Source organism: Fusarium sambucinum, chromosome II (genome assembly GCF_050947815.1).
Source record: "Fusarium sambucinum isolate potato_lamoka chromosome II, whole genome shotgun sequence".
NCBI lineage: Eukaryota > Fungi > Ascomycota > Sordariomycetes > Hypocreales > Nectriaceae > Fusarium > Fusarium sambucinum.
This window is the reverse complement of record NC_139293.1, coordinates 4,802,433-4,828,220: the sequence shown is the minus strand read 5'-3', so window position 1 is coordinate 4,828,220 and position 25,788 is coordinate 4,802,433. Positions and strand designations below refer to the sequence as shown.

Sequence of the window (25,788 nt, the reverse complement as noted above, 5' to 3'; positions counted from 1 at the left end):
TTGTAAGTGAGATGTCGGTATAGGTTAATCGGGACATTTTTCACAAAACAGAAAAGAGCACGACAATTACCAACATCACGGTGCCATCACGATGGAGTTGATGAAACCTGGTATTTTCGCACCAATCGTCTTTTAATCAAGTCGCTTACGTACAAACCAACTGCCCAAGACAGGATCCTCCTCGCAAATCACACTCAGGTTGTGAGTGAATTGGCCGTTATTTTACTCACAGTGTGCCACGCACAAGCATTGTACTTTTTGATATGTTAGTAGTTGCGGCTCTAATCAAGGTGGTATTCGGCATCTGCTAGATTAAGAATGCGATTTCAGGCTATTTCGTGTAGGATTCAGCAATTCCATGTAGACTGATGCATATGGATGGAAGGCTTGCTGGCCTTCAAGCGCGAACAAAGAGTCTGCTTCTTCAAGACACATCTGTGATTCACGATATCACCGCCACCTTGAATGTCTTGTTGTCAGAACTGAATGCACGGTACTGTGCCACGGCGCGGGTAATCTCAACGAAGGTCGAAACCGACGGCATGTGGCAACTGCGAAGCGCCTTGGCCTTAACTTTGTTGATGATGATCCCGTGTTTATGGTTCAACTATATCCCAGGGTTAGACGTTACCTTGTTATTGATGGGTCCCGATGGCACCAATGCACAAGTGACACATCCAAGTGCATGCATGTGGCGATTGATTGAACACACTTGGCGTGGAGAAGACATTACACCTACATATCACGGAGATCCGTTGATCCGAGTCCACTGAAGCTGTTTTGTCTGAGCTATCAAGATGTAGTCCAATAGAGGCCAGATGACCTGCATTGTCTAAATGGCTAGGTTTAAAAACTGGAGGATGCATGCTGTAAGAAGAGGGGTGGACTTGGGATGTTTTGACCTTTCAAGGTTGAATGCAGCACTTGGAAGATGATGCCCAGACTCAGTACCCTACGAAAGCACATCAGTCGTTGCGCTTGGTCCAATCAGCCAGACCCTCAAGAAACTTTGTGTGGACATCGGCCTCCCCGGTCCGTTGCAAAACCTCCTGGTACTCTTTTTCGCCCAGACACTGGAAAAAGAGCAGAATGCCAGCCCAGATGAAGTCGGTGTAACTGACAGTGTCGCCTAAGAAATAAGGTCCTGAGCTGTTTTCTTTGAGCAAGTCCGTAATTTCACGAGCGAACGGTTCCGCTCGGTCCAATGCTCCAGGGGAGTTCTTCTCTCCGTACTCATACAATGGCATCCCGACGTCTTCTTTCCTCGTGGAGAGGAAGAAGTCAATGCTCTTGTCGCCAAGGATATTTTTGGCGACGCCGGGAACGTAAATGGGTGTCATCTGTGTCATGAACTTCACCATGGAAGCCCTGAAACGAAGCTGCATTGGGTGATTGAGACTCATGCTAGGTTCCGGGTACTTTTCCTCAATGTAGTCGACGATCTTGTAAGAGTCCATCAGGTAGGTACCGTCGGGCATCTGTATGGCTGGGAGTGTGAACTCGGGGTCTTGTTCATTCGGTGAAACACTGGAAACGCGACCGTTATTAAGAATGTTTGCTCGTCGTTATTTGGACGGTATTTGCTCACTGTTGACTCAATCGTTCCTTGATCTGTGGATACTCAAGCTACGTCTCTTAGTAGGGCCAACTTGTCACAGACTTCCGGGACTTACCCATTCAGTTTTGTAGTTGAGACCTTTAAAGTTGAGAAGTAAACGTGCTAGGACGCGTCAGTATCCACATTCCAACACACACTAAAGCTTGACCGGAAAAGGACCAACTTCTCCAAATATTCATCGACCAACAAACCTGGGGTGGTTTGGTGGGGATGTCGAATAAGGTTATTGTATCAGAAGACATGGCTTTATCGGACCTTTTTTTCGTATTGCACAGGTAGAATTTGGGTCAAGTGATCCAAGTCTCGGCGGCATAAATTGCTGCAGCAAACGGATATAAATAGTATCTTGTCCGTATCACGACATTAATCAGCAGTTTTAGAGATCAGCCAATCCTTCAATGGCGTTGTATTTTTCCCCTCGCCATATCGATAAGCCTTGAATCCTTTCAAGTCGAAAATGGCAGGTGTTTTGTTCAAATCTCCACTACAAAGCTGCTAGACAGTCGCTGGAACTGCGCTAAAAAGGACAAGCCTGGTTGTCCAGTGTCTTAGATACACCTACCGTATCAACTCATCAAATTCGGTAAAGCCTGTGGATCCCAGGAGGTTTCTTGATTTGACCAATGGTAAGGTACCGGATACTCAAGAGGTAGGTGACCAATAGAGGCTTCAGGTTCTCACGTTTTGTATCCACAGGCTTTACTGAATTTCATGAGTTGATACGGTAGTCTACTGGCCGTTATTCGTGCTCCCATCTGACCAAATAACCACAGAGTCAACTGTATCCTTGAGTTCTTGAAATGTTTTCTATTTCTAATCGTACGCACAGATATTCCTGTTCGTACAAGGATATTTGGGCAAGGCCTCTTAGCCAGCACCACGTTGGGGTCAGCTATCTGCTGGACACAATGACTTCATTCGCGTCTTCCTTGGTTAATAATCCTGGAATCCCAATACCATAACTACAACCCCGCATTCATTCGAACCTTGCCCATTGCTCTCCGTGCATCAACATCATGTCTGTTTCTAATCCGAACCGAATTGTGAATGTCGGCATCGTCGGCTGCGGCGAAATCTCTCAGGTCGTCCATATCCCGACACTATCTTTGATGAGTAGCTGGTTTCGCATAACCTATCTGTGTGATATCTCCGCCAATGCCCTCCAACATTGCGCCGCCAAACTTGACAGCGCTGTTAAAACAACGCAAGACGTGTCTGAGCTTTGTTCCTCTGAACAGGTTGATGCGGTCATCATAGCTAATGCAAACGAGTACCATGTTTCGCATGCCATCGTGGCACTGCAGAACGACAAACATGTTCTAGTCGAGAAGCCTCTGGCTCTTAACATGCGTGACGCGCAAGCTCTCGAGGCAGCCGAGAAGACAAGCCGAGGAAAAGTCATGGTTGGATACATGAGACGATATGCTGCTCCATTCGAAGATGCCGTACGTGAAATCGGAGGCATGGACAAGATACTCTACGCCAGAGTGCGGGGTTCGTGATATCCTCAACATTCTGCGCATGGCTAAATACTGATGAGGTTTCCAGATATTATCGGCCCTAATTCATACTTCGTCGATCAATCTGGCACTTTTCCACAAAAGTTCACAGATATCTCTGAAGTCGACGTCCAAGACAGAGAAATGAGGGCTGAAGATATTATGAAAACAGCTTTGCAAGATGAATGTGGAGGCGTTGCAGTTACACCGGATTCAGCCCGTACATGGCGTCTTTTTAGCAATCTTGGTTCTCACGATCTATCATTGATGAGGGAAGTCTTTGGAATGCCCCAAAAAGTGGTGGGGTCTTCACTTGGATTTCCTTTCTGGAAGTAAGTCTTGTCAGCTATCTGTAGTAATCCGCCATAAACTGACCACTATGTTAGTGTGTTATTCAAATACGACAACTTTACGGTCTCCTACGAGTCTGGACTTGATAACGTTCCGCGCTTCGATGCGCACTTGGAGGTTTACGGATCTGATAAGACTGTCAGGTTGCAGTACGATACCCCATATGTCAAAGGACTTCCCGTCACCATGCATGTGGCAGAAAATATAGACGGGGTTTATAAAGAGTCAATCACTCGCAGATCATACGAGGATCCCTATACTCTAGAGATGAAGGTGCTTTGGGAAATGGTTGTAGAAGGCAAGGCGGCCAAGACGACTGTGCAAGATGCGATGCAGGATCTCGAGCTTTATGTCATGGCAATGCATTATGAGCATGGTATTACACGAGACTAAACACTGATATAACTTTTTTATACGTCCGTTACTAGGCAAAGAGCTTTGTAATACCATCTGCTGTAGTATTTCCTCCACTCAATACGATGCCCAAGTCCCAAACATCCCCCTGCGCCTCTTTCTCAATCATAGACCGGAAGTCCTCGTTGAACAAAACTACAGCAAGTGGCACCGCAGCACTTGGCTCAACAAACAGCTTCATTCTCTCCAGAATTAGCTTCATGGCCGCCTTGATCTCCTCTTCTGACACGCTGTACATGCCGTGGACAAGCTTTCGCTCGTAAAGAATACCCCAAGGATAAAGGCCCAAGTAGGAGCGCAGCCCGTCAGCAATTGACATGCTATCCACGAAGGTGATTCTCTCTCCTTGTTCTATACCACGCTTAGCATCATCCGCGCCTTGGAATGACGGTTCAGCCCCGAAGACTTTGATCCCTGTGTTTTCGCAGCTTAACGCTACACCGGACAACATTCCGCCACCACTGCAAGGAGTAATGATGCCCTTAAGACCTTTGACCTGTTGCTGTAGCTCAAGACCCATCGTGCCTTGTCCCAAGATGATATCAGGGTGATCGTAAGGTGGAACAAGCCGTGCGCCTGTTTCAGCCACGACCTTTTCAGCTACAGCCAGGCGATCCGTCAAAGTACTGAAGATGACATTTGCCCCGTAACCTTTTGTAGCAGCGACCTTGCTGGGTATTGTGATTGATGGCATCACAACATGAGCGGGCATGCCGTTTTCTCGTGCGGCTAGTGCAAGCGCTTGTGCATGGTTACCTAGCATCACCCAGTCAGCGAATGAGCCCAAAAGGTGTCAATGAGAATAGAACATACCGGAGCTGTGTGTGGCAACACCCCTCTCTTTTCCGCCATTTTCGATCCATCCAGGCTCAAGTTTTAGTCGTTCGATAGCATGAAATGCTCCTCTTGCCTTGAAAGCCCCAGCACGTTGAAAGTTTTCACATTTGAACCACAACCTGAATTGAGCTTTGGCGGGCTTCGAATCACTGTTCTGACTAGCAAAGGAAGCGGGATCTCTCGGTGTTGAAGCAAGCTCGTTAATGTAGCTACTTGTCATGACTGGAGTTAGATGTACATGAGACTTGATGAGACCATGTGCTTCGATAACAGAGTCCCTTGTTAGGGGAGGGCAAGTTGAGATATCTGCCATGGTGCAATTTGCGGATTTGGGGGATTCATACAAGTAAGATGGATCAAGACAAGAAAGGACGGTGATGGGGAACAGTTTCAAGATTATATATTAGACTCAGGCCTGTCGAATTAAAGCCGTCAGCTTCAGTCTTATGCCCAGCCCATGGATTACAATCCTTTGTTGATCCAAAGATGGAAGCTAACATTTACGTACTATTCTTGAAACAGAAGGTAGATTGTAGTCCAATGTGACACGTTTCATGCAGCAATAGACGGCACATACTACATTTTTGACAGCAAGAATCACAACGTGATACAACCAACAATTGGATCCAAAATACAATCAATTATTAATATTAACTGAGATCAGCAAAATGATAGATAAATAAAGTGATTGGTTGCACAATGAGGGGCTGTTGCTAGTTCTGTATGACAAGCTGGCCGACACGTACCAAACATTGACCCCGCCTTTCTCTCACCGTCTATCGCCGGCTTATCTATAACTATCTATCTATCTAGTCTAGATAGATCTCCTCCAACATCTGCAAACATCAACTTTTAAACAATTCAAGAAACAACAACATTTACAAGACTAATCATGGAGAACGACAGAGACTACTTGCTTTCCCTCCGAGCCGTCCGAGATCATGCCAACAAGGTCTTGCAGGCTGCGAAGCAGGGAGATCTGAAGCATTTCGATTACGATGAGAGCCGCATGACTGAGGTTGCAGATTACGTATCCAAGGTCATTGATGTGAGTAATTCTCCGATACCGTTACAGAAAGTCATTGGCTAAACAATCCCTTTAGCGTGACTTCGGTCCCGACAAGTACCACACAATTCCACCTCACGGTCGCTGGCAGCATTTTGACGTTGGAGGTGTTGCTCGTGTCGACTCTCTGATCAAGCAGTGGTCTAGCGAAGCTGAAGTCGACAGGACTGAGATCACAAGACGCTTGGTGGATCTCTTCTTTGTATCGGTTCTTCTAGATGCCGGTGCAGGCGATGTCTGGCGCTACAAGGAGTCCGGTTCTGGTCAAGAAGTTGTCCGCAGTGAAGGTATCGCTGTAGCCTCGCTTCATATGTTTCAGGCTGGTGCTTTCAGCTCTGACAATTCAGCAAAGAATAAGGTTGACGGTAAGTTACATACTCATATCAGTAAGCCCCAATGCTAATGCGACGATTAGGAAAGGGACTGGTTCAGTTGCAAGAATCAAGTTTCAACACACACTTCCAAGTCTCGGCTGATAACCTCATGGTCGGCGTTCCATCGCGGGTTCAGCTTCTTCAAGCAGTCGGCTCGTCTCTACTCAAGCAGACAGATGTCTTTGGAGAGTCAGGCCGCCCAGGCAATTTGGTCGGTAAGTTAACCCGCGACATCACCTACTTTGAAGATTCTATGCTCACCTCTGGTTTTCAGATTATCTCGTGTCAAAGTCTTCTGGCTCCAAGACATTGGGTTACGAGCAGCTCTGGTCTTGCTTGCAGGCTCTTTTGATCCCCTCCTGGCCGGGGAACAGAACAGTTTTCAATGGTCAGCCAATCGGCGATGCGTGGCCTCTTGATGTCCTCGCTAGCGTCGTGGAGAAGGAGGGAGACAACCAGGAAAAGAGCAAGATCCAACCTTTCCACAAACTTACTCAGTGGTTGGCTTACTCTCTGTCGGTGATCTTTGAAAGACAGTTGGGATACACCTGGGAGAACATGAACCTCGGCACCGGGTTGCCCGAGTACCGTAACGGTGGACTATATGTCGATCTTGGAGTCCTCAAGCTCAAGAATGATGATTTACAAGCCGGAAAGAAAAGTTCGGGCCAGGAGCTACCCCAGTTTGATGCCTCCTCTGATGTTATTGTCGAATGGCGAGCTATGACTGTGGCTCTGTTGGACGAATTACACAAGATGCTCCAGGACAAGTACAAGCCTCGTGGCGTAGAGCTGAGCCTTCTTCAGATGCTGGAAGCAGGAACTTGGAAGTCTGGACGAGAGTTGGCTGCTGAGCTGAGGCCCGATACAAAGTGCAGCCCAATCCTGGTTATCAGCGACGGTACTCTGTATTAGTATTAGATTGTAGCAAGACACTGGGGTGTGAGCCACATTTGAAAGATAACCGACAGCAAGATTGATCGGAATTTTAATTATTCTAACTTTCACTCGTGACCACCGATATTCTACCAACTGTCAATTGTAGCCAGTCCCCGCCTTGCCATAATTTGGGTGACCTCTTCCTTTGCTTTCCATGACTGCAAGTCCTTCGCCTTTCTTGGGTTCCATCAAACTCATATCCATGAGCTTCTCGTAGAACGGGACAGACCGCTCCCAGTCTCCCGTAAATAGTATTGTTCGTCGCAAATACGGCATCGTATCCACAACTTCCTGGACACAACGGATCAACCAGCTTCCCAGTCCTTTCCCTTGGAGTGTTGGGTCAACCCATACATCTGTGAGATATGCAAATGTGACACAGTCCGTAACCAATCGAGCGATACCAACCAGTTTAACTTCTGATGGTGCGTCATCCGATTGTGGTTGTTCGTAGACGCCAAAGGAAATTGAGTTATCAAGAGCCTCTCGGAAGGCATCCGGTGGCAAAGACTTTGCCCAGTAGAATTCAGCTGAGTCGAATATGTCTTTTAATTGATTCAAGGGGAATAGATTCGGGTCTGTAGATATATAGAATTCGCCTCTTGTCCAGGACAGTGATTGGCATTTTGATTTAATGGATGCCATGTTGGTGGCGTGATGCAGAGTCGGTCTTAGGTGAGTGAGAGATTCTGAAAAGCTGGGCTATGATCAAAGAAGCCAAATGTACAGAGATAGAAGAAAACATTCTTATATCTGTGAGTGTATTTGGTGTGACTCACGTATGTCTCCGGTGCGCCCTTCGCTCTGTCGCTAATTTAGAGGTTGGAATATTAGGTTAGGGCGCCGGTACCGAGGTATTTCCATTTTTCTAGATAGATGAATGGCCGCTCAGCTAGTCTAGCACTCAATGCGATAAAGAACTGGGCTAGAACACACTAAAGACAGTTTTTTTTGATCGGGTGGCTTGAGAGGCTCAAAGTACGCTTGTCGGTGGTTCCAAGCCGAAGGAATCGGACGAGACTCCGAATTGTAAAAGTGTCGGAAATGATCCCCGAAGCCTTTCGTTTCTGGGCAACACTACCAGACTGTTATATCGGCCTCGAACCTTCACTTAATGAATACCCTCAAGTTATTTCCAGACTTTTGAAGGAACGTCAATTTGACTTGGTCTTGTCCTTTTTTTTTGTCTTGCCATTCGTGAGTAACGACTCGGCTTTCAAGGCTGCCACAGCTGAAGCATGCATGGCATTCTCAGCTTTTCCAGTCTGTGTCACTGGATTTGCAATGTTGACTTGGTTAGTTCCCCAGTTCCAGTATAAGGGGCTACGCAACACATAACAGTTCAAAACTGAAGGTAGCTAATCAATGACTGGGGAGTTAAAATAGCCCTGCAGCCTATTTACCATCCTTGTCAGACCTAAAGACCACCGCAAATTAGAAAGAAGGCAAAAGATAAGTAAGCCAAGACTGCTTTTATTCTGTAGTATCTTTCTCCGGTATTTCGTAAAACCCGAGCCCGCGGGAAAACGCCAGAATAATGGGGTCTTTGCAAGGATGATCATACGCAGAGGATGAATAAAGTTTATGTTGGTAACAAATAACAAGGGTATACATACAACACTAGACTAGACCCTGTGAAATGGCATGGCATGTCCCGCTCGTAAATATATCAATCGTCCTCACCTGCTCTTATCAAGAGCAGCTCTTCTAACAGATTCCAATCTCCTCCTATTTTCACGAGAAACACTCAAGTCCACATCTGCACAATGCAAGGTGCCATGCAGTCAACTGATGCGTTACCTCTGACGGTGGCAGAGCTCACCGCCTCTTGGTTCGCCAAGATCTTCGAAAAGCCAGTCAAAGAGGTCACCATCAACGAAACTATTCACGGAACAGCCTCCAAGATTCTTCTCAAGTTGGCATTCGACGATGAAACCATTGCAAGAGTATGTGTCAAGGGCGGGTTTAACCCAGCTCTCGTGGCCTCTCTGCCCTTTATGTTTGCCGTCTATCGACTCGAAGCCGAATTTTATTACTACCTTGCACCGAAACTTAAGATCCCGCTTCCACGAACCATTTATGCCGGTACCGATACTGTTAATGGGCAGGGTATTGTGGTACTCGAAGACCTCAAAGCACAAGGATATACATTTGGAAACCCTCTCGAGGCATGGCCTGTCAGTCGTGCCGAGGCGAGCGTCAAACAGTTGGCTACGCTGCATGCCAGTACGTGGGGCAGTAGCGGCGACGACATCCCGTCTCTCAGTAAAACAGTGTCTCTGAGAGATGCCGTCGTCGGTTTATTGGCGCCTGGAGAATGGGAAAAGCGTTTTGCTCCGGATGCGAGACCACCTGTTCCCGCGTACATGGAGAATCGTGAGCTCATCGCCGCAACGTTCAAGGCACTTTGGGACTCGGAGACCAAGATGAATTGTCTCGTACATGGAGATGCACATATTGGCAACACCTTTATCTCGCCATCTGGAGAGCCTGGGTTCCTCGACTGGCAAGTCATCCATCCCGGATCAGCTATGCATGATGTGGCCTACTTCATTATCGGGTCACTCTCAATTGATGACCGACGACAGCACGAGAAGACGCTCCTGCAGTCCTACTTGGAGGCTCTACGCGCTGCGGGAGGACCAGAAATACTCCTGGAAGATGCCTGGGAAGAGTATCGAAAACAAGCCTTCCATGGGTTTGCGTGGGTCCTTGCTGGACCCATGATGCAGAAACGTGAAATTGTCGATGTAATGAGCGAGCGACACTGTACCGCGATTGATGACCACAAACTCATAGAGCTACTGGGGGCTTAGCTGAATTGAGAATCAGTAGACCGGGTAGTCTATGGCATGTCACATTGTCGGCCGCGGCAGCAAGAATGGTTACATAGACATGTAGACGCCAAGACGTTGGTATGTGTAGCGATGAACTCTATTTAATGGGACATCATTGAACTGTCCAGTTCGCGTGACACACGAATATCGAGTTCCGCAACTTTATACACGGTGGCTATTTGAAAGCAGTGGAATCAAAATATAACAAGATCCTACTGCATCAGTGAATAGATGAAAGAATTTGCAGGGTAACCCTCACGACGAGTGAAGGAAACCAGCTGTTAGAATAGATACTCTAAAGCACATACCTGCGAAAACAATTCTAACCCCTGGAGCCTGTAGCTGATCAGGCTCCGATGAAGAGTCATGGTCATGCACTAGGGGATAAGCGAAAAGTAGTCATTTATCTACCATCCAAGAAGGAGCTGGGTCTCAAAATGGCATCTGGACAAGATCTCGTTCACTACGGATATATTACAGTTTCTTCCTGAATCGACGATGGGTCGCGCATATAAATTCTGACTTGAGCTAATCTCCTCGCTTTTTAGTGCCTAGTTGAGAATGCTGGTAAGACCCAACAGATAAGGTTCACAGGGATCCGGACTTGCAAGCAAGAGGAAAGAGAGAATAGTCCGGGTAATGACAGGAAATGCCGACATAGCTATTCTTTGGGTAGCAAGGGTCCATGAATAATACAAAGCTGAGAAGCGGGTGTCACCTTGCATAGGAGTTCACTCCACGATGGTCTACTCCTCGAGACCCCAATAGTATACTGCCTACCTCTTTCTATACGATACTCAAGTATCTAGTATCGTGGTATACCGTCATAGTATAGAATGCTATCCGATAACATGTCAAGACGATATGAATCGAAGAGCGAGTAATGTTCCTTGATTGTCCTTTCCTTGTCTCAGAGCAAAAGTCTATATTATGGAACACTAAACTCAACGTCGCCGGGGAGCAGGAGCCGTGCCACTAACACGCGGTTTAGATGCATGATCCCAGTGTTAGCACCAGGTACCCTCGCATAGCGTCCTCGGGTGGCGCGCTAAATCACGCATTCTTTGAGATGCTATCCATAATTCCATGATTTTTTTAAATCCTTCGTTGCATCTTCGTTTATCACTGCTTACACAATACACCATGTAACATTGGATGCCCATAATGCTTCGCCACCACGGATTCATTCCCGTGTCTTCTTCCATTGTGGATCTCTCACAACCAGTCTTGGCGACCCCTTTTGCGATTCGCATGACTGTTATAATGACCGCATCTCCTTTCACTCCATCAAGGTTTCACTTGTATAACGTCTGACAGGCACAATCTTTTGTGCTCCAAGATGTCGCAAGATGTTGGTGGTATGCCCCCTCCAGAAGGGGTTACACCTGACTTTAATGGAGGCTCACCCCTTCAGAGTTCAATTGTCGTTGTTTACTTGAGTACGTTCGCTGTTGCAACCGTTACATTACTATTACGTCTCTATAGCGGCATCGCCATTGTTCGCAAACTAGACTGGGATATCCGTAAGTTTAGCTATGGTAGAGCCAATTTGCTGGTATTGACAGTCGTTGGGTAGCCTTGATCATACTGTCATGGGGAGTATCATTGGGCTTCTTTATTGGCATAATGCTTGGTAAGTTATCCATTAGTATCCTGGTTTTTCGTGACCACTTGATAGCTAATTGTTTTCCTAGCAATGCCTTCCGGCTTCGGCAAACATCTTTGGGATGTAAGAGCAACCAGTCTTCCAGGATACTTTCAGGTAAGTTCTATTCCAGTGGCGTACGTTCACTCACTTACTATCTGATCTGCAGCTTTTGCTCGTCATCGGTCTTACATACGTATGGCCACCAACTCTCGCCAAATTAGCCATACTCGTGCTATACTACCGCCTAATTCCGAATCGCGGGTTTCGTTGGGCAATTTATGCCACAACCGCTGGCCTCGTTATCTATACGCTAGTTTTCACTATACTGCTGGCTTGGCCGTGTCATCCACTGAAGCCTGGTACAACCACCTGCGTTGTCAATCTTACTGTGTCGCAAGCTGTGCTTAACATCGTCAGCGACGCCATAGTTATTATCCTTCCGATACCCTTAATTCATCGCTTGAACATGCCTTTCAGACAACGAGTAACTGCTGGGTTGCTCCTTGGGCTCGGTTCTGCGTAAGTGATGCGGCCTTGTCATTCCGTTCTCTATCACCATCCAATCAGAGTTGCTAACCAATATCCAGAGTTGTCGTCGTCTCATGCATTCGCTTCGGATACGTAAAGAAGATGGAGAACAACCCCGACATTACCTGGACACAGGCTTCAGCTGCACAGTGGAGCTGTATCGAGATGAACACTGGCATTATTTGCAACTGTCTCGCTCATCTGAAGCCATTTGTTCGAAAGCATCTTCCTTTCCTCAGTAAATTTGTTACCAGGGGATCCTCAAATATGTCACACCCTGAGGAGCCTAGCCAGGGTCGTAGTCACAAGTGGAGAGGAGACAAATCAAACCATAAATATGAGCTGCATAGCGTGGGTCGGACCCAACAGCCGTCTCGCGAGAACAATGAATCAGGCATTGTTGTCGTCGATGAAGTCCAAGTAGAGTTTACGACATCGAAGGACAATGGCGACGCATCAAGTACAGAGGATATTCTACGGAACTCGAGATAGATGGAGTGGAGATGGGAAGTAAATTGCCAGATGCAAGATGTTGATGTAGAAAGCTATGTTTTCATATAAAGTTTCAACTAGATAGGTGCCGAGGACCCCGAAAACAAGGATTTAAATCCTATGATCGTCTACGCCTGTAAGATCAGAGATCTCAACTATAAACGTAACGGACTGCGATCCTTGCTTATACTGTTCTTCCTGGAGGGCATAGCACTCATTATCAGAGCTTGCTACATCTCACCTCGTTTTAGAGGCAAAGACGCAAACTGTAATCCGTTTACAGTCGGCCACAATCTAGCTTGGTGCAGTAACGAGTCTAGGTAGTATTATGTCCTTGATTTATGAGGTGAATCGTTGTTAAATGAGGATCTTAGCTAGGCTTTCGGGTAGGTAGTATGTATGCGGATCCTTACTCAGCCTTAACCAAAACATCAATGGTGTGAAAGATAGCGTCCAACGAGAACAAACCACAAGAACAACGCTAGCAGTTCTTTAGCTTAATCCCTATCGCAATGAGTAACTTGAGATAAGTTCCTAGCGGGCTAATACTACGGTTCAGGCTTTTCTCATGCGTTACAGTATCGTTACTGTTGCATTCTTGTTGAAAGGTTCTATCCAACCGAAGATGCTATGGACAGTGAGGGAGTGTTAATCAGGGTATTCATAATGCGCAGAAGTAGTTAATGGAGGGAACCAGAAGCAAGCCCAGTTCCATAGTACCCGTCAACAAATAATGACAACTCTGGACTCTGGCATGTGATAGATAGACATGAGTTGGATGGGATCGACAAGACTCGTATGCCCGGTACTCTCTAGTACCTTCCCCTACTATTCAAACAAGACAGTGTCTGATGGGCGTCAGCAAGCCACAGTTTGACCTCCAATGGGACAGGGCTTTCAGACACCGTGACGAGGGTTCTGTTATTTGTAAGAAAAGAACTTCGGTTACAGTAGGCCTGGAGACTGTTGACGATTAATGTTCAATAAATTGATGCAAAGCTAAGTAGGATGTTTTAAAGGGACAAGATCGTCGTGATGCAGATGGCTGAAATACTACCTCACGTTGAACCTGAGCACCATCCATCAGCAACACCACCGTAAGCAACACTCAGCTACGCTCAGCTACGCCAGTTTGCTTTGTGGCTGCCCATCCTCAACCCAATACTATCAAAGCGCATTGCATGTACAGCTGAATGTAACATGCAGCAGTTCACGAATGTAACAGTATACAATCACAACATGTTTATCTGAGAATCACCAGACAACCTCAAGTGTCAATATTATGCAGAGGTCGCAATATGACGACAGCCACAATTGGATATTCCGCTCCCAAAATGGTTTTCTTACAAGAAAACGGATTGCGGTTACACCAACGGGGGTTCCTATAATGGATAGTTAGATTTCCATGATGATTGTGCTTCTCTCGCGATACAGGCTTTTAATACATTATAAATACGCGGATTCTCGCCAGTGAACAGATCATAACGCTACATATAGGTCAAGACATATATTCCAACCAAGAACATCCAAAGTGTATTTTATTCTATTAAAGTATTTGCAGAAAAGATGGTTCATCATCGAAAGCAAAAGACCCCGATTTGTCAACCTCAGTAAGACTCCCGATCTTCTCCTCGAACCACCATTGACCTTTAGGAGGCCTGTTTCCCTTCCACCCATTTGTGAAGTTGATGAGGTGATGTTCGAGTGCACTCAACCTACCCAACATCCTGCTCTAAAACGAATTACGACTCCGTTGCCATTCAGCAACAACATTTCCGAAAACTTGGCATGGGCTGCCGCTTTCATCGACCGTGCCGGTCATCTGACCAAGGTAAATGGTTTCCAAAGCATACATGAATCAGGCGAATGGAATTGACCGATATCAACAGGACTATGAGCTCCTTGAGAAGCGACTCCATGCTGCCATCGACACGATTGGAAATGATGCCATTGAGATGACACTCTTGCGCCAGCAACTTCGTGATCAGTCTCACAGGGTTCAAAGTCTCGAGTTAAAGGTTATCGGGCAAGCCAACGAGCAGCAAGAATTGGAGCAACGCCTAGCAAACACCCGCGACTTGGCTGCCAAGACAGAGAGGGATCTGACCAGCAAACTTCGAAACACCGAAAGGGCCCTTCAGCAGTCCAAAGCAGCTGAGGGTCGTCTCAAGAACAAGCTTGACAAGACACTCCTCGAAGAGCATGAGAGATGGGAACGGGAGGCTGAGCATGACAGAGCTGATCATGCGTCTCTTGATGCAGCCTACGATGCTCTTGAAAAGGCTCAGCAGGACAAGACTGTCTTGCAGTCGGAGCTAGATAACAAGATTCAGGAGCTGGCAGCAACGAAGCACGAGCTGAGTGTTGCGCAAGAGGCTATGAGCACTTGCAAGGCAAATTGCGAGGAGAAGAGTTCCCAGATCGAGACTCTCACTCAACAATTGGCTACTACAAACAGAATAAACACTGAGCTCAGCACGAGCATTGACAGTATCACTGCTCAGCTGACCTCAAAGAACCAGGAAATACTAGACCTTACTGAGTCTCTCAACCAGGCTAACAGTCAACTGGCGACGGCCAACCAGACTATTACCCAGCACACCAGCACCATTGCCACACTTGAAGCCAGTCTAGCTGGTGTCCAAGACGAAAGAGACCAGAAGCTCAAGCTTCTGGAAGACCTTCAGCAATCCACCCAAGCAACACAGAAGGCTCTCCAAGACAAGATCGATGAGTTAAGCGCACATGATATTGATGATCACCAACGACTCGAGGCAGCCACCGAGGCCAAGAGACTTTCTGACGAGTCCATCAAAGACCTCCAAGCCAAGGTAGATGCCGCCAATGCCCATGACGCCGATGTGCAGGCCAGACTCCAGGCTGGAGAAGAGGCTAAGCGAGCGGCGGAGGCTGAGCTTGAGCGAGTCAAGCTACAACTTGAAGAGGCCAACAAGCCCAAGCTTCCTAATACAGTGGTAAGACTCTTGCATAAGGATCTCTTGTGCGAAGTGACTAACTTTTTTTCAGACTCTTTCGAACCCGATTCCGATCGTAGGCAGCCTAGGCGGAGCCACCAATGACTTTGACGACATCTTCTACCCGATTGTTTCCTCGTTCCCTGTCACCATATATGGTCATTCGTCCACCAACATCTTTGTGTCTATCAATGGCCTTCTGAGCCTTGACGCTGGTGACCGGACATACACTCATCAGCCTCTTCCCTCCCGCAATGGTGGTCTTCCAGCCCATACTTTACTCCCCTTCTGGTGCGACCTGTTCATCTACAAGGACACTCCTCAAGGTATTTATTACGAGATTGTTGGTCAAGCTCCCTCTCGCTCTCTTTGTGTTGAGTGGTATGTTTCTCGCTACGGGGATAAGGACCAGTACTACCATTTCCTGGTGTTGCTCGAAGAAGCCAGGCCCAACATCGTGACTTATAAGTACTTTGAGGCCCTGGACAAGGGTGCCAAGTGCACTATTGGTGCACAAGGACCAGACAGTGAGTCAACCCTACTGTTGGTGACCGAATATATGCTTACTAACTGGTTTCATCAGGCGCTCAGCAATGGTCGTACAATGAGACAAAGGCGCTGCCTGGTGTTCAGGTTGTTATTGATACGGGTTCCGGCTCGGTGACCGAGAGTACTTTCACAATTACTAACTGATCTATATAACTTTGAGTTGCAGTGCGGTTGAAGATTCTTCGCGTTATTTAGTCGCGTCTATAGTCCAATACAAAAGCCTGCTTAAAAAGTCGCGTTCTACAGGGGGAGTGGTTTGCACAACGTCATCGACTTCGCGGCGAAATTCGATACGCGTCCAGACGCGACTGGGAAAGACTGCAAGGGAGAGGTCATAAGTTCTCCACCAAAACAGCCACCGGGGAACAGGACCCGAAGTCCGAGCAAAGCTGGTCATGTAGAGGTACACCAGTCCTAGCAATCTGATCAGCCTTCGCTGCCGGGCTGAAGTTAAGAGATATGTATCCACAACATTGTGAACAGCCCTCTGGAGAGCCATGACCGCCTAATGATAATTCCTCCTCAACTCATATCCGTACAACAACTTCATTGCTATAAGAGTCTTGCAAGAAAAATTACATGTTAACACAGTTTATATTGTGAAGGGAAACAAACCATGGAGCATTGAAGTCACTAGCGACGAGCTCGGATTTCTTCTAACAATTCCCAACCGTGTTCTCGATCCTGAGTATAAAATCCTTCTGCCTTTGGGATTTTTATCCCATCTGTAGGGTAACTATGAGGAGCTAGTCTATCGTGCACTTAAATTTAGACTTGTGATCATGACCACCATTGGTCAGAAGCGGGCTTATCTATCTTATCGTTTATCGATACAGGTATCTTGATAAGAGACACACCTTCAGGGTTCTGTCAGAATGGTACCCTCATTTCCCATTCTTTTGTAGTGACACGCGCCGACGCGGGCCGTTTCTGACAAAAGCATATAAAGCCACAAGAAGCGACACCATTATCAAGACTACTGAGAACAGATACATGTGCCACTAAGCGTGCTATTCATCTCCAATCGTGAAACTCACATTCGGGCTCCGAGCTGTGCCACAGTCAGTACGACAGCTAGTACATTACATGGGGATGCAGGGATGTTGATGCATTGAGCGTGTCTTGTGGAGAATTCTGAAGACTCGACCAGACCATTGGGACATTGCTTACTGAATAAGTTGAAAAAGCGTGGATAACTACTCAAGTCACGGATGCTTTCCAATGCCATTTGATTGCTTGCATCTCTGCATTTTTAGCTTGAACTAACCATGCAAGACTGAGGCCATCCATAGCTTTGAGAAGAGCTTACTCCCTCAGCTCGTCAGCTTGTTGCCACGGCGCAGAGCAATTTCTCAAAAGAGGCTCCCGACGCTGCCGATCAAGCAAGACAGATATTCCCTTCATTTCTCAGTTTATGCTTTTTCCTCAATCACCTGAACACTTCGTCTCGATACGCGACCATAATGGTTCGAGTTCAGAACCTAGATTATCGATGTTGGTGTCGAGGGACCAAACTTCACCAATCAATTCATTTGTCTCCTCTCGCCGAGCTATCACCCCTCGGCTTGGGGCGTTCCAGTTTCATTAACTTCCAGTACTGGTAGCAATAGGTATAGCCACATGTCTCAGCTTTCCCAATTGCTCATCAGTCAGCCAGCCACCGTTACAGTTACGGAACGTGGAGATACTCTTTTTGGACAACCCTTCTGTGATGGGGCTTGCATAGGATTCGTTAGTCTGGCTGGCCCGCGCGTGGTTGGACGGTCTAGGCTGTCCGTGGCTACAATGGCGTTCCCGCGAACCGATGAAATGCTGGGGTTTGATCGGCCGAAACTATTGAAGCCTCGTTCCGAATTGGGAAGTGCGAAATAGTAGCTGAGCTCCCACCCTTGCTTACACTCCAGCTCAACCGCGGAAAGAGTGGGTGGTATGTGTGTGTCTCGCTTTAGCCAGTCAATAGATGGGCATTCTCGACCGTCGGAACATTGATGCTACACGGCATAATTACTTTTTGCTTCAAGACCATTCCCGTCTAGATCCTGAGAGGGGTTGCGTCGAGACCAGCTCTTGGTGTGTAAACCCTGAATATGGCTGGCTGGCCTGTGAGGGGTAGCTCCGAAGGTATTTCAGCTGCGACTGATAAGCCCATTGATGTAGAGTAGTCAGAGCCGATATATAATACTGATACCCAGGCCTGTGAGACTGTCTCGTGCACACATCGAGGGGCTCTTTGTCCATGTACTACCATCATACACACTTTTAATTGAGCATGTTGGGTTTGAGGAAAACCTTTGACAGTACGTCCATTTGACTCAAGCCTCACTTCTCTCCCCTAATTGCATTCATACACAGTCAGACGGAAACGCAAGACTTCGTCATCTTCTTTACAAACACAAGATAGTTCCTCATCGCGTGGAACAATGGAGTCCGTTCGCCAGGGTATCAAGCAATCTATTGCCGGCATCGGCAAGGACAAACATCACAAGGATATCGCGGTAAGCGTTAATGAGATGGAAATCTCGGACGGCGAGAGCGAAAGCACAACCGTCGCATCCAACCAAACTTCACAGGATGACGTCGATACCAAGAGCAATTTAACAATCACTTCAAACAACGCTGCTACTTCCAAGTTAACCGTCGTGACCAAGCTTCACGAGTATGAGCGGTTGACCAAGATAACACGGACTGTCAAGAAGTTGATAGTTCGATTCGATGACTATGATGATGAGTTCGTCAATGAGATGGACATTAGGAGTTATCTCCAGTACATCTCTGATGAACGTCTCATCCACATGCCTCGCCGAGGCAGCGACTGGGATCGTGTTCTCAGCACTGCACAGTTCTTTGGTCTTCAGATCACTACGTTTGCCAGCAAGATCGAGACCTTCGCTTCTGGTGCCCATTCCTCGGTATCGGCTGCTCTAGCCAGTTGCCAAGTTCTTCTCGAGGTTTGTCTTTCATGGTTCTATCCAGTTACCCAGCGCTGACCTTTACAGATTGGACACAACCAAGCCAAGGCACTTGTTCCCACTTTCATTGCCTTCTATGAGTTGGCTATGCTCCTTTCCACTGTCTCGCGTATTCCCAAACTTGAATACATGTCCACTTCCATCAAGGAGTCCGCTGCCCATATACTTTGCGAGCTGGTTCATCTTGTTGGTCGCATCGCCAGTCACTACAAGCAGAAGGTTGACAGCCTGAGAGTTGGTGAGGGTATCACCATTAGTTTCGATGCAGCCTTTGGTCAGCTCATTGACTCAATCTGGAAGGCTAAAGAGGACCTATGCGACCGTGTTTGGCGATACAGTCTTGACCACAAGTCCTTCTCCATCAGCCTCAAGTCTGTCCGCCAGCGTCTTGAGCCCTCTTCCGGATCTTCAGTCAGAAATACCTTGTATGATGAGGTCTACGAGCATCTCGATCGTTCAGAAGACACTTGCCACTGGATCAAAGATCAGTTGACTAGCTTCCTCAACAGTAGGGACAAGTCTCTCAACATTTGGGGTGAAGCTGGCGTTGGCAAGAGCGTTCTTGCCGAGTGGGTTCAGGAGAGACTTGCGCGTCCTTTCGATTACAAGTCCTACACTGTCCTTTCTTACAACTTTCCCTGGGACTCCCCCAAGGAAGCCACATCCTTGGCTTGTGTCAAGAGCTTTGTCTTCCAGCTTCTCGAGCGAAGTGTTGGCGACGTTGAGCTCTATGGACGACTCGTTCAGGCCTTTGAGGTCTACTCCAAGACTTCCGACGCAGGAAGACTTGAGACAACTCTTTGGGATACCTTGCGCACTGGCATTCACTCTGCCGAGCGTCAGAGCACATCGTTCATTCTCCTGACCGATGGTTGTGACGAGATGGTTGGCGGTTCCAAGAGCGCTGTCGGCTTCCACAAGATCCTCTCCGACTGTATTTCAGACCTCTCAAGAACCCGTGTCATCACCTTTTCACGAAGACTTGATGGCCTCAAGGATTGCAGCAAGATCTTCCAGATCAAGCAACAACAGGTCCAAGAAGACATCCGAGTCCACCTCAAGCAGGCGCTCTCCACGTCAAGCCACTACCATGATGTTCATCACCGTGATCGTGAGCAAGTCATCAACGACCTTGTCGCCAAGTCAAAGGGAAATTTCCTTTGGGCATTCTACGCTGGCCGTCTCTTGGTTCGAGAGCAGTCTTGTGAAGGCTTCCTCGGAAAGGCCAAGAGCATCAGTGGTGATGTCAACGAAGTCCTTCGACTTGCTGTGGACAAGCTGGACTTGAAGCAGAATGAGATTGCCAAGTACCTTCTCTCTTTTATGCTCGTCACAAACACCCCCTTCTCTGTTCCAGAGATTGCAGAACTTCTCTCCGTTGATCTCCAGAAGCGCTGCATGCTTCCCACCGCCTCGAATATCTCCAAGTTTGTCTCGGAGAAGTGCGGAGATTTCCTCATCATTCGAGGTGGTCGTATTCACTTCCGTAACGCTGTTGTGCAAGCATACTTCAAGAGTCTTCTTGGAAAGTCTCTCCTGTCTGAGAAGGAGACTCACTCTCAGTTGACTTTGAGGATGCTTCTTTATGCGCGACTGAACCTTGATGATGACCAGGAGCTGCTCACAGATGAGTTGGATGACTCTGTTGTCGAGATCATCTTGGGCCGACATCACTTGATGGGCTATGTCATGCGCAACTGGGTTTTGCACTTCCGACATGCAGGATTTGTTGCCTCAGATGGAAAGATTAGCCTACCTCAAGGCTTTCGCGACATCTTTCCAGAGTCTGTCATGTTCACTCTTCTCGAGCGACCTTGTTGGGGAAGACACGACGTCCGCCAGGATACTATCGAGCTTCATGAGCTAACTCTGCGCATTCGTGAGTCCTGCTTCGGAGAGAAGCATGTTTCAGTTCTTCAGAGTCTCGTCGCTCTTGGACATATCCATGTCAAGTTTTCCACCTCATCTGATGCCCATTCATGTGGAGCACGATACTACTACCGTGCTGCCAAGCTGGGCGAGATCATCCTTTCCAAGACCAGCACATTTGTCGGTTCATGCACACACCTTTTCCTGACTTGGACTGAGACAATTGTTATCACCAAGCGTACGGAGATCGTGACTTGTCGCGAGGAGATGATTCGCTTCTGGATTGAGATCTGTAAGCACAAGCATGGCCGATCCAGTGACGAGGTCATTTGCTGGTACGAGAAGCTCGCCAAGCTCTACATCAGTATTCATGAAGAATGGCGGGCTACTGTCATCTACAGGGAGCTTCACGAGATCATCATCATTCGCTTCGGCAAGAAGTCTCCCGAGGCTGGTCGCATCGCTGCTTTCTTTGGAACTCTTGACATTGTTCTCAACAAGGGCGATAACGACGATGGACCCATTGGTGACATGGAAAGGTTCATCTTTGAGACCACCGAAGAACTCGACATCCACTCACATCTCTGCATCGCGATGATGATCAAGCTCGCCTGGTCTTATCATTCCTGCGGCAAGTTCTATCTCGCTGAGAGACTCTTCATAAGCATCTGGCGCCGCATTTCAATCACTTGCCGACTCAACGCCAGTATTGAAGTGCACATCGCTAAGATCCAGATTGCTATCGAGTACTGCAAATACTTGCGAGAGGTCCACCGTCATGAGGAAGCGACCACCATTCTGATCTGTCTCTGGGCCGAGTATGAACACCACAAGTGTGAGACTGAGACACTGGTCTTTTGGATCCGCGAACTTGGCACTGTCTGTCGATCATTCGGCCTTCTCGAGATCACTATCAGTATCTTGACCAAGGTCTGGGGCTGGTTCAAGGGTTGTGGTAAGGGTGACGATGAAGAGGCTCGCAAGACCACTATCCTCATCACTGAAGTCGTGGAGGAGGTGACCGAGACCACGGTCACTACCAAGACGACTACTACCACCACTACCGAAGTCACTGAGACAGTCGTCAAGGAGATCTATGAGACACACTACAACCGCTGCAAGAAGTCTGGCTTCGATCATGCATTCTACTCAGCTTGCATGGCTCTCATCGGAATCTACTTCGAGCATCACCGCTGGTCCGAAGCCGAGGTCATCATCAAGCGAACCCTTGAGATTACTTGGAAAGCTATCTTGACCACTGATGTTACAGTCACTCTCACTGAACATTCGGTCAGAGAGTGTGTCCATGTGGCCCGACGTCTTGCGAGATGTTACCATCACCAGGGCCACTTCGAGAAGGCTGAGTTCATCTACCTTCGCATCTACCGCGCCTGCCTTGCCTCTTGCAGCCTTGAAGATGAGCTTCTGTGCGGTTCCATCACCGTTCTCATTGAGTTCTACGAGGAACATCACTGTCACGAGAAGGTGATTGAGATCTACATTGAGATCCTTGAGAGATACAAGAAGAACCTTGGGCACACGCATCGCTTGACCATCTGGACTCTTTACCAGTTGGCCCATCACTGCAAGTTGATAGGTCACAAGGATGTGTACAAGTACTATCTTGAGATCGTCACAGTCTTGAACAAGGGGATCAAGCATTGCCATCATGACGCTTTCGAAGCTGCCCTCTTCCTTTGCCGCCACTACCATGGCCGCAGCATGTGGGTTGAGCTCCGAGAGCTTTGTGCCTTCGTGTGGGAGACGGTCTGTCACCACCGTGGAGAGCACAAATGGTCCGAGGAGATTATCTGTGAGATCTACGAGAAGTACACCTACGTCCTTGAGGTTCACGTCAAGGTTGAGTTCTCTGTTCTCTACAAGATCTCGGTCGAGTACAAGGAGGTCATCGAGAAAACCTGCGGTGGGGAGTCCCATGCTTACATCTTGGCCTTGATTGCGTTCGCTAAGATGTGCGAGAAGCACGAGAAACATGTCCACGAGTCTGTCACTGTCTATGAAGAGGTCATCAAGAGGATCACCACGACCAAGACGACTACAACTACTGTTACCGAGACTACTATCAACACGGTCAAGAAGCGTCTTTCCAAGTTGTACGTGACTATCATCACATCGGGCGGCAAGAAGGAAGGCCATGCTCATGTTCCCATCGACCGCGCCATCCAGATCTGCATTGAGACCTATGAACATCTCAAGATCACTCTCGGATGCTGGCATGAAGAGACTCTCCGACAGCTTGAGTACGTCATTGTGCTGTACCATAGCTGCAACACGAAGGAATACCACCTCAAGATGGTCAAGTTGCTCGAGATTCACATCACCGAAGTGATTACGACATGTAAGGTGACCGCAACGCTGTTCAAGGTCGCCATCACCATGGCCTCCATCTATGTCAAGGTCAGCCTCATTCAACAGGGATACGAGGTTCTCCGTCAACTTCGACATCTGATCATCTTCCGGGGAACTATCCCTTGTAACGACCTCACCATCAAGCTCGACGTCCACCTGAGCAAGCTTGTCTTTGTCTTCCTTAGCGCCTTTGAGCATGGACTTTGTCCTAATGACTGCTCAACAACCTACTCTGAGATCATGGCCACCATTATCTACGAGTCTATCCTTTATGAGGAGTACTCTCGTATCATCGAGTGCCAGACTGAGCTTGAAGTTGTTCTTGAGTGTGGTGCCAAACTGAGAGGCTTCTGGGTTGAACATAAGCGCACTCAGCTTCTCCTTATTCTTGACAAGAGACTCTTCCAGCTTTTCAAGACCAAGTATGCATCCTACTTTAAGGATGTGGCTGATGAGCACCTTCGTGTGTTCTATCTCGCTATCCTTCATGAGCTTGGCAAGGATCGTGGTGCTACGCACATTGACTTCACTCTCCTCGCTGTCAAGGCCGGTAGTGCTAGAGTCAAGGAACTTCTGCAAGCCAAGGACTGGCATTCCGCAGAGGAGCTTGGCCACTGTGTCTTCCACTTTGCTCAGTCTCAGAAACTGTACCATCGACAAGACTGTGTTCAGTATGGCTACAAGCTTGCTGAGTTCCTGGCAGGCATTGATATACCTCACCCTACCGATGCCAAGGATGAGAAGATCAGGGATGCCATGCTGAAGACATCTCGTGAGATCATGGCTGAAGTCCTCGCTGCCTTCAAACAGTCGAATATTGACTACCTCTGCTTGCGCTTCGAAGATATTTCTGGTCTCATCAGACTTCTTGGAGCACAGCAGAACTGGGATGAGCTTGAGCTCTTGCTCCATCGCCTGTGGAGTGCCCGTGAGAGACTGCAGAGAGCTGGATGGTCATCTACTGCGGTCTTGGATATTGGCAAGAAACTTGTGCACGCCCAATACGCTCGTAAGGACGTGACCTGCGCCATCGAGACAGCCGAGTTGATCAGCTACAACTTGCGCCGCAGTCGGGGACGCCTGGATGTCGAGACTCTTGAGTTCTCACGTCTCCTTGCTGTCCTGTACGCCGACAGTGGCCGTAAGGCTAGTGCCATGGCGATTCACGAGACCATTCTGCGTGAGATGATTTCATGTAGCAGCGGCAACGAGTTTGGAGAGGCTTATCCCGATCGCCAACGATTTACCACTGAAGCGCGAACTCACTTGGAACTTCTCAAGGCTTCACATCATCAGTTGCAAGGCTGGGCCAAACCAGCTGATGAGTACAAGGAGGTTCATTCTCGATTGAACAGTAGTCTTGGTCTGGATCTACCTGCGTTTGATAAGTGGTCTTCTGGCGCGGTTGATAAGAACATTGAGGGAGGCGGCAAGTATGTTGCACCGAGAGAGTGGAAGTTGAATGGTGGTGTCAAGACTTCTGTTTCTCACAGGAGGATCAGTCGTGAGAGACCGCATGGTCGGTTGGATGTGCTCCATACAGCACGACAATGGTGGTTGGTATGCTAAACGGAGTATCATGGATGGATGTATGATGTGTGAATGAGGGCACGAGCTATTTCTAGCATTTTCTTTTGTTACTTTTATTTATGTCATCTTTTATGTATCACTTTGGAGTTCTGAATCATAGTCACTTTTGTCTTCCTCAAGTTTTGTCTGTTTCTTGTTCTTGGAAGTCATTGACAAGCATTGCCACATCAAATGAGATTGTATAGTTTGTATATATATTTCTCAAGGATAAAAACTAAACCAGTTAATTCATTATTACCGTCGTAGTTACTATCTTTTCCCTCTGCGTAATACGAGTACCAGATCTGAAGAGCGAAGAGGGGCATTCGTAAGTTGTCGTGAGAATGGCGACCTCACTAAAGATGTGGAGATTACCGAATCGTTCCGCTCACGTGCCAGGAAGCTAGTAAGCTCATTCATTTCCGCTTCCGTCCCCATTCATCCCCAATTCCTAATCATTTTCATTCTCCTTCTGGTCCGTCCAATGATACCATCAAAGACAAGAGATGGAGCCACGAATCAAGCAAGCATGCGAGCCATGTCGGTCCGTACCTGTTTCTGTCCTGGATGTCATAGGTATTAACAATTCCAAGCAAAAAGAAGAGCAAGTGCACGGGTGAAAAGCCGACATGTTCGTTTTGTCAACGATTGAACCAGGAATGTACTTATAAAATAACCGAACCAACAAGGACATGTACAAGGAGAAGTAATAGAGTCACCAAAAAGTACTATAACTCGAGATTCGATGTAAATCCTGCTGACCCATGTAGTACTAATAAAGGTGATCTCCAAGAACGTTTCCAGGCTTTGGAGTCACAAGTGAAGGATATTTACCAGTTACTTCAGTACGTCCACTTCGATCTTGCATGGGAGAAAAATTAACT

General features: G+C 47.6%; 9 protein-coding genes across 9 annotated transcripts; 6 read left to right on the top strand and 3 right to left on the bottom strand.

The window, feature by feature from the left end:
- Positions 1 to 965: 965 nt before the first annotated feature.
- Positions 966 to 1,860, bottom strand: FSST1_008552 (glutathione S-transferase family protein; the record flags this gene model as incomplete). The annotated part of the gene is made up of 4 exons (XM_083225445.1): positions 966 to 1,527; positions 1,589 to 1,626; positions 1,674 to 1,720; positions 1,782 to 1,860. The coding sequence occupies 4 exons, from the start codon at positions 1,858 to 1,860 to the stop codon at positions 966 to 968; spliced, it is 726 nt and encodes a 241-aa protein (XP_083084513.1).
- A 774-nt stretch (positions 1,861 to 2,634) lies between these two features.
- FSST1_008551 (Gfo/Idh/MocA family protein) lies at positions 2,635 to 3,861 on the top strand (the record flags this gene model as incomplete). The annotated part of the gene is made up of 3 exons (XM_083225444.1): positions 2,635 to 3,112; positions 3,167 to 3,449; positions 3,504 to 3,861. The coding sequence occupies 3 exons, from the start codon at positions 2,635 to 2,637 to the stop codon at positions 3,859 to 3,861; spliced, it is 1,119 nt and encodes a 372-aa protein (XP_083084512.1).
- Positions 3,862 to 3,892: 31 nt separating this feature from the next.
- On the bottom strand, positions 3,893 to 5,032 carry FSST1_008550 (uncharacterized protein; the record flags this gene model as incomplete). Its single annotated transcript, XM_083225443.1, has 2 exons — positions 3,893 to 4,638; positions 4,696 to 5,032. The coding sequence occupies 2 exons, from the start codon at positions 5,030 to 5,032 to the stop codon at positions 3,893 to 3,895; spliced, it is 1,083 nt and encodes a 360-aa protein (XP_083084511.1).
- A 579-nt stretch (positions 5,033 to 5,611) lies between these two features.
- FSST1_008549 (URC4/urg3 family protein) lies at positions 5,612 to 7,074 on the top strand (the record flags this gene model as incomplete). The annotated part of the gene is made up of 4 exons (XM_083225442.1): positions 5,612 to 5,767; positions 5,823 to 6,150; positions 6,201 to 6,374; positions 6,434 to 7,074. The coding sequence occupies 4 exons, from the start codon at positions 5,612 to 5,614 to the stop codon at positions 7,072 to 7,074; spliced, it is 1,299 nt and encodes a 432-aa protein (XP_083084510.1).
- Positions 7,075 to 7,194: 120 nt separating this feature from the next.
- FSST1_008548 (acyl-CoA N-acyltransferase) lies at positions 7,195 to 7,743 on the bottom strand (the record flags this gene model as incomplete). Its single annotated transcript, XM_083225441.1, has 1 exon — positions 7,195 to 7,743. The coding sequence occupies one exon, from the start codon at positions 7,741 to 7,743 to the stop codon at positions 7,195 to 7,197; it is 549 nt and encodes a 182-aa protein (XP_083084509.1).
- Positions 7,744 to 8,864: 1,121 nt separating this feature from the next.
- FSST1_008547 (kinase-like domain-containing protein) lies at positions 8,865 to 9,914 on the top strand (the record flags this gene model as incomplete). Its single annotated transcript, XM_083225440.1, has 1 exon — positions 8,865 to 9,914. One exon carries the CDS (start codon positions 8,865 to 8,867, stop codon positions 9,912 to 9,914), a length of 1,050 nt encoding a protein of 349 aa, XP_083084508.1.
- A 1,360-nt stretch (positions 9,915 to 11,274) lies between these two features.
- On the top strand, positions 11,275 to 12,603 carry FSST1_008546 (uncharacterized protein; the record flags this gene model as incomplete). The annotated part of the gene is made up of 5 exons (XM_083225439.1): positions 11,275 to 11,458; positions 11,512 to 11,568; positions 11,630 to 11,697; positions 11,750 to 12,102; positions 12,171 to 12,603. The coding sequence occupies 5 exons, from the start codon at positions 11,275 to 11,277 to the stop codon at positions 12,601 to 12,603; spliced, it is 1,095 nt and encodes a 364-aa protein (XP_083084507.1).
- A 1,566-nt stretch (positions 12,604 to 14,169) lies between these two features.
- On the top strand, positions 14,170 to 16,271 carry FSST1_008545 (uncharacterized protein; the record flags this gene model as incomplete). Its single annotated transcript, XM_083225438.1, has 5 exons — positions 14,170 to 14,213; positions 14,257 to 14,434; positions 14,493 to 15,578; positions 15,631 to 16,105; positions 16,162 to 16,271. The coding sequence occupies 5 exons, from the start codon at positions 14,170 to 14,172 to the stop codon at positions 16,269 to 16,271; spliced, it is 1,893 nt and encodes a 630-aa protein (XP_083084506.1).
- Positions 16,272 to 18,547: 2,276 nt separating this feature from the next.
- FSST1_008544 (tetratricopeptide repeat protein) lies at positions 18,548 to 24,904 on the top strand (the record flags this gene model as incomplete). The annotated part of the gene is made up of 2 exons (XM_083225437.1): positions 18,548 to 19,075; positions 19,124 to 24,904. 2 exons carry the CDS (start codon positions 18,548 to 18,550, stop codon positions 24,902 to 24,904), a joined length of 6,309 nt encoding a protein of 2,102 aa, XP_083084505.1.
- Positions 24,905 to 25,788: the final 884 nt, after the last annotated feature.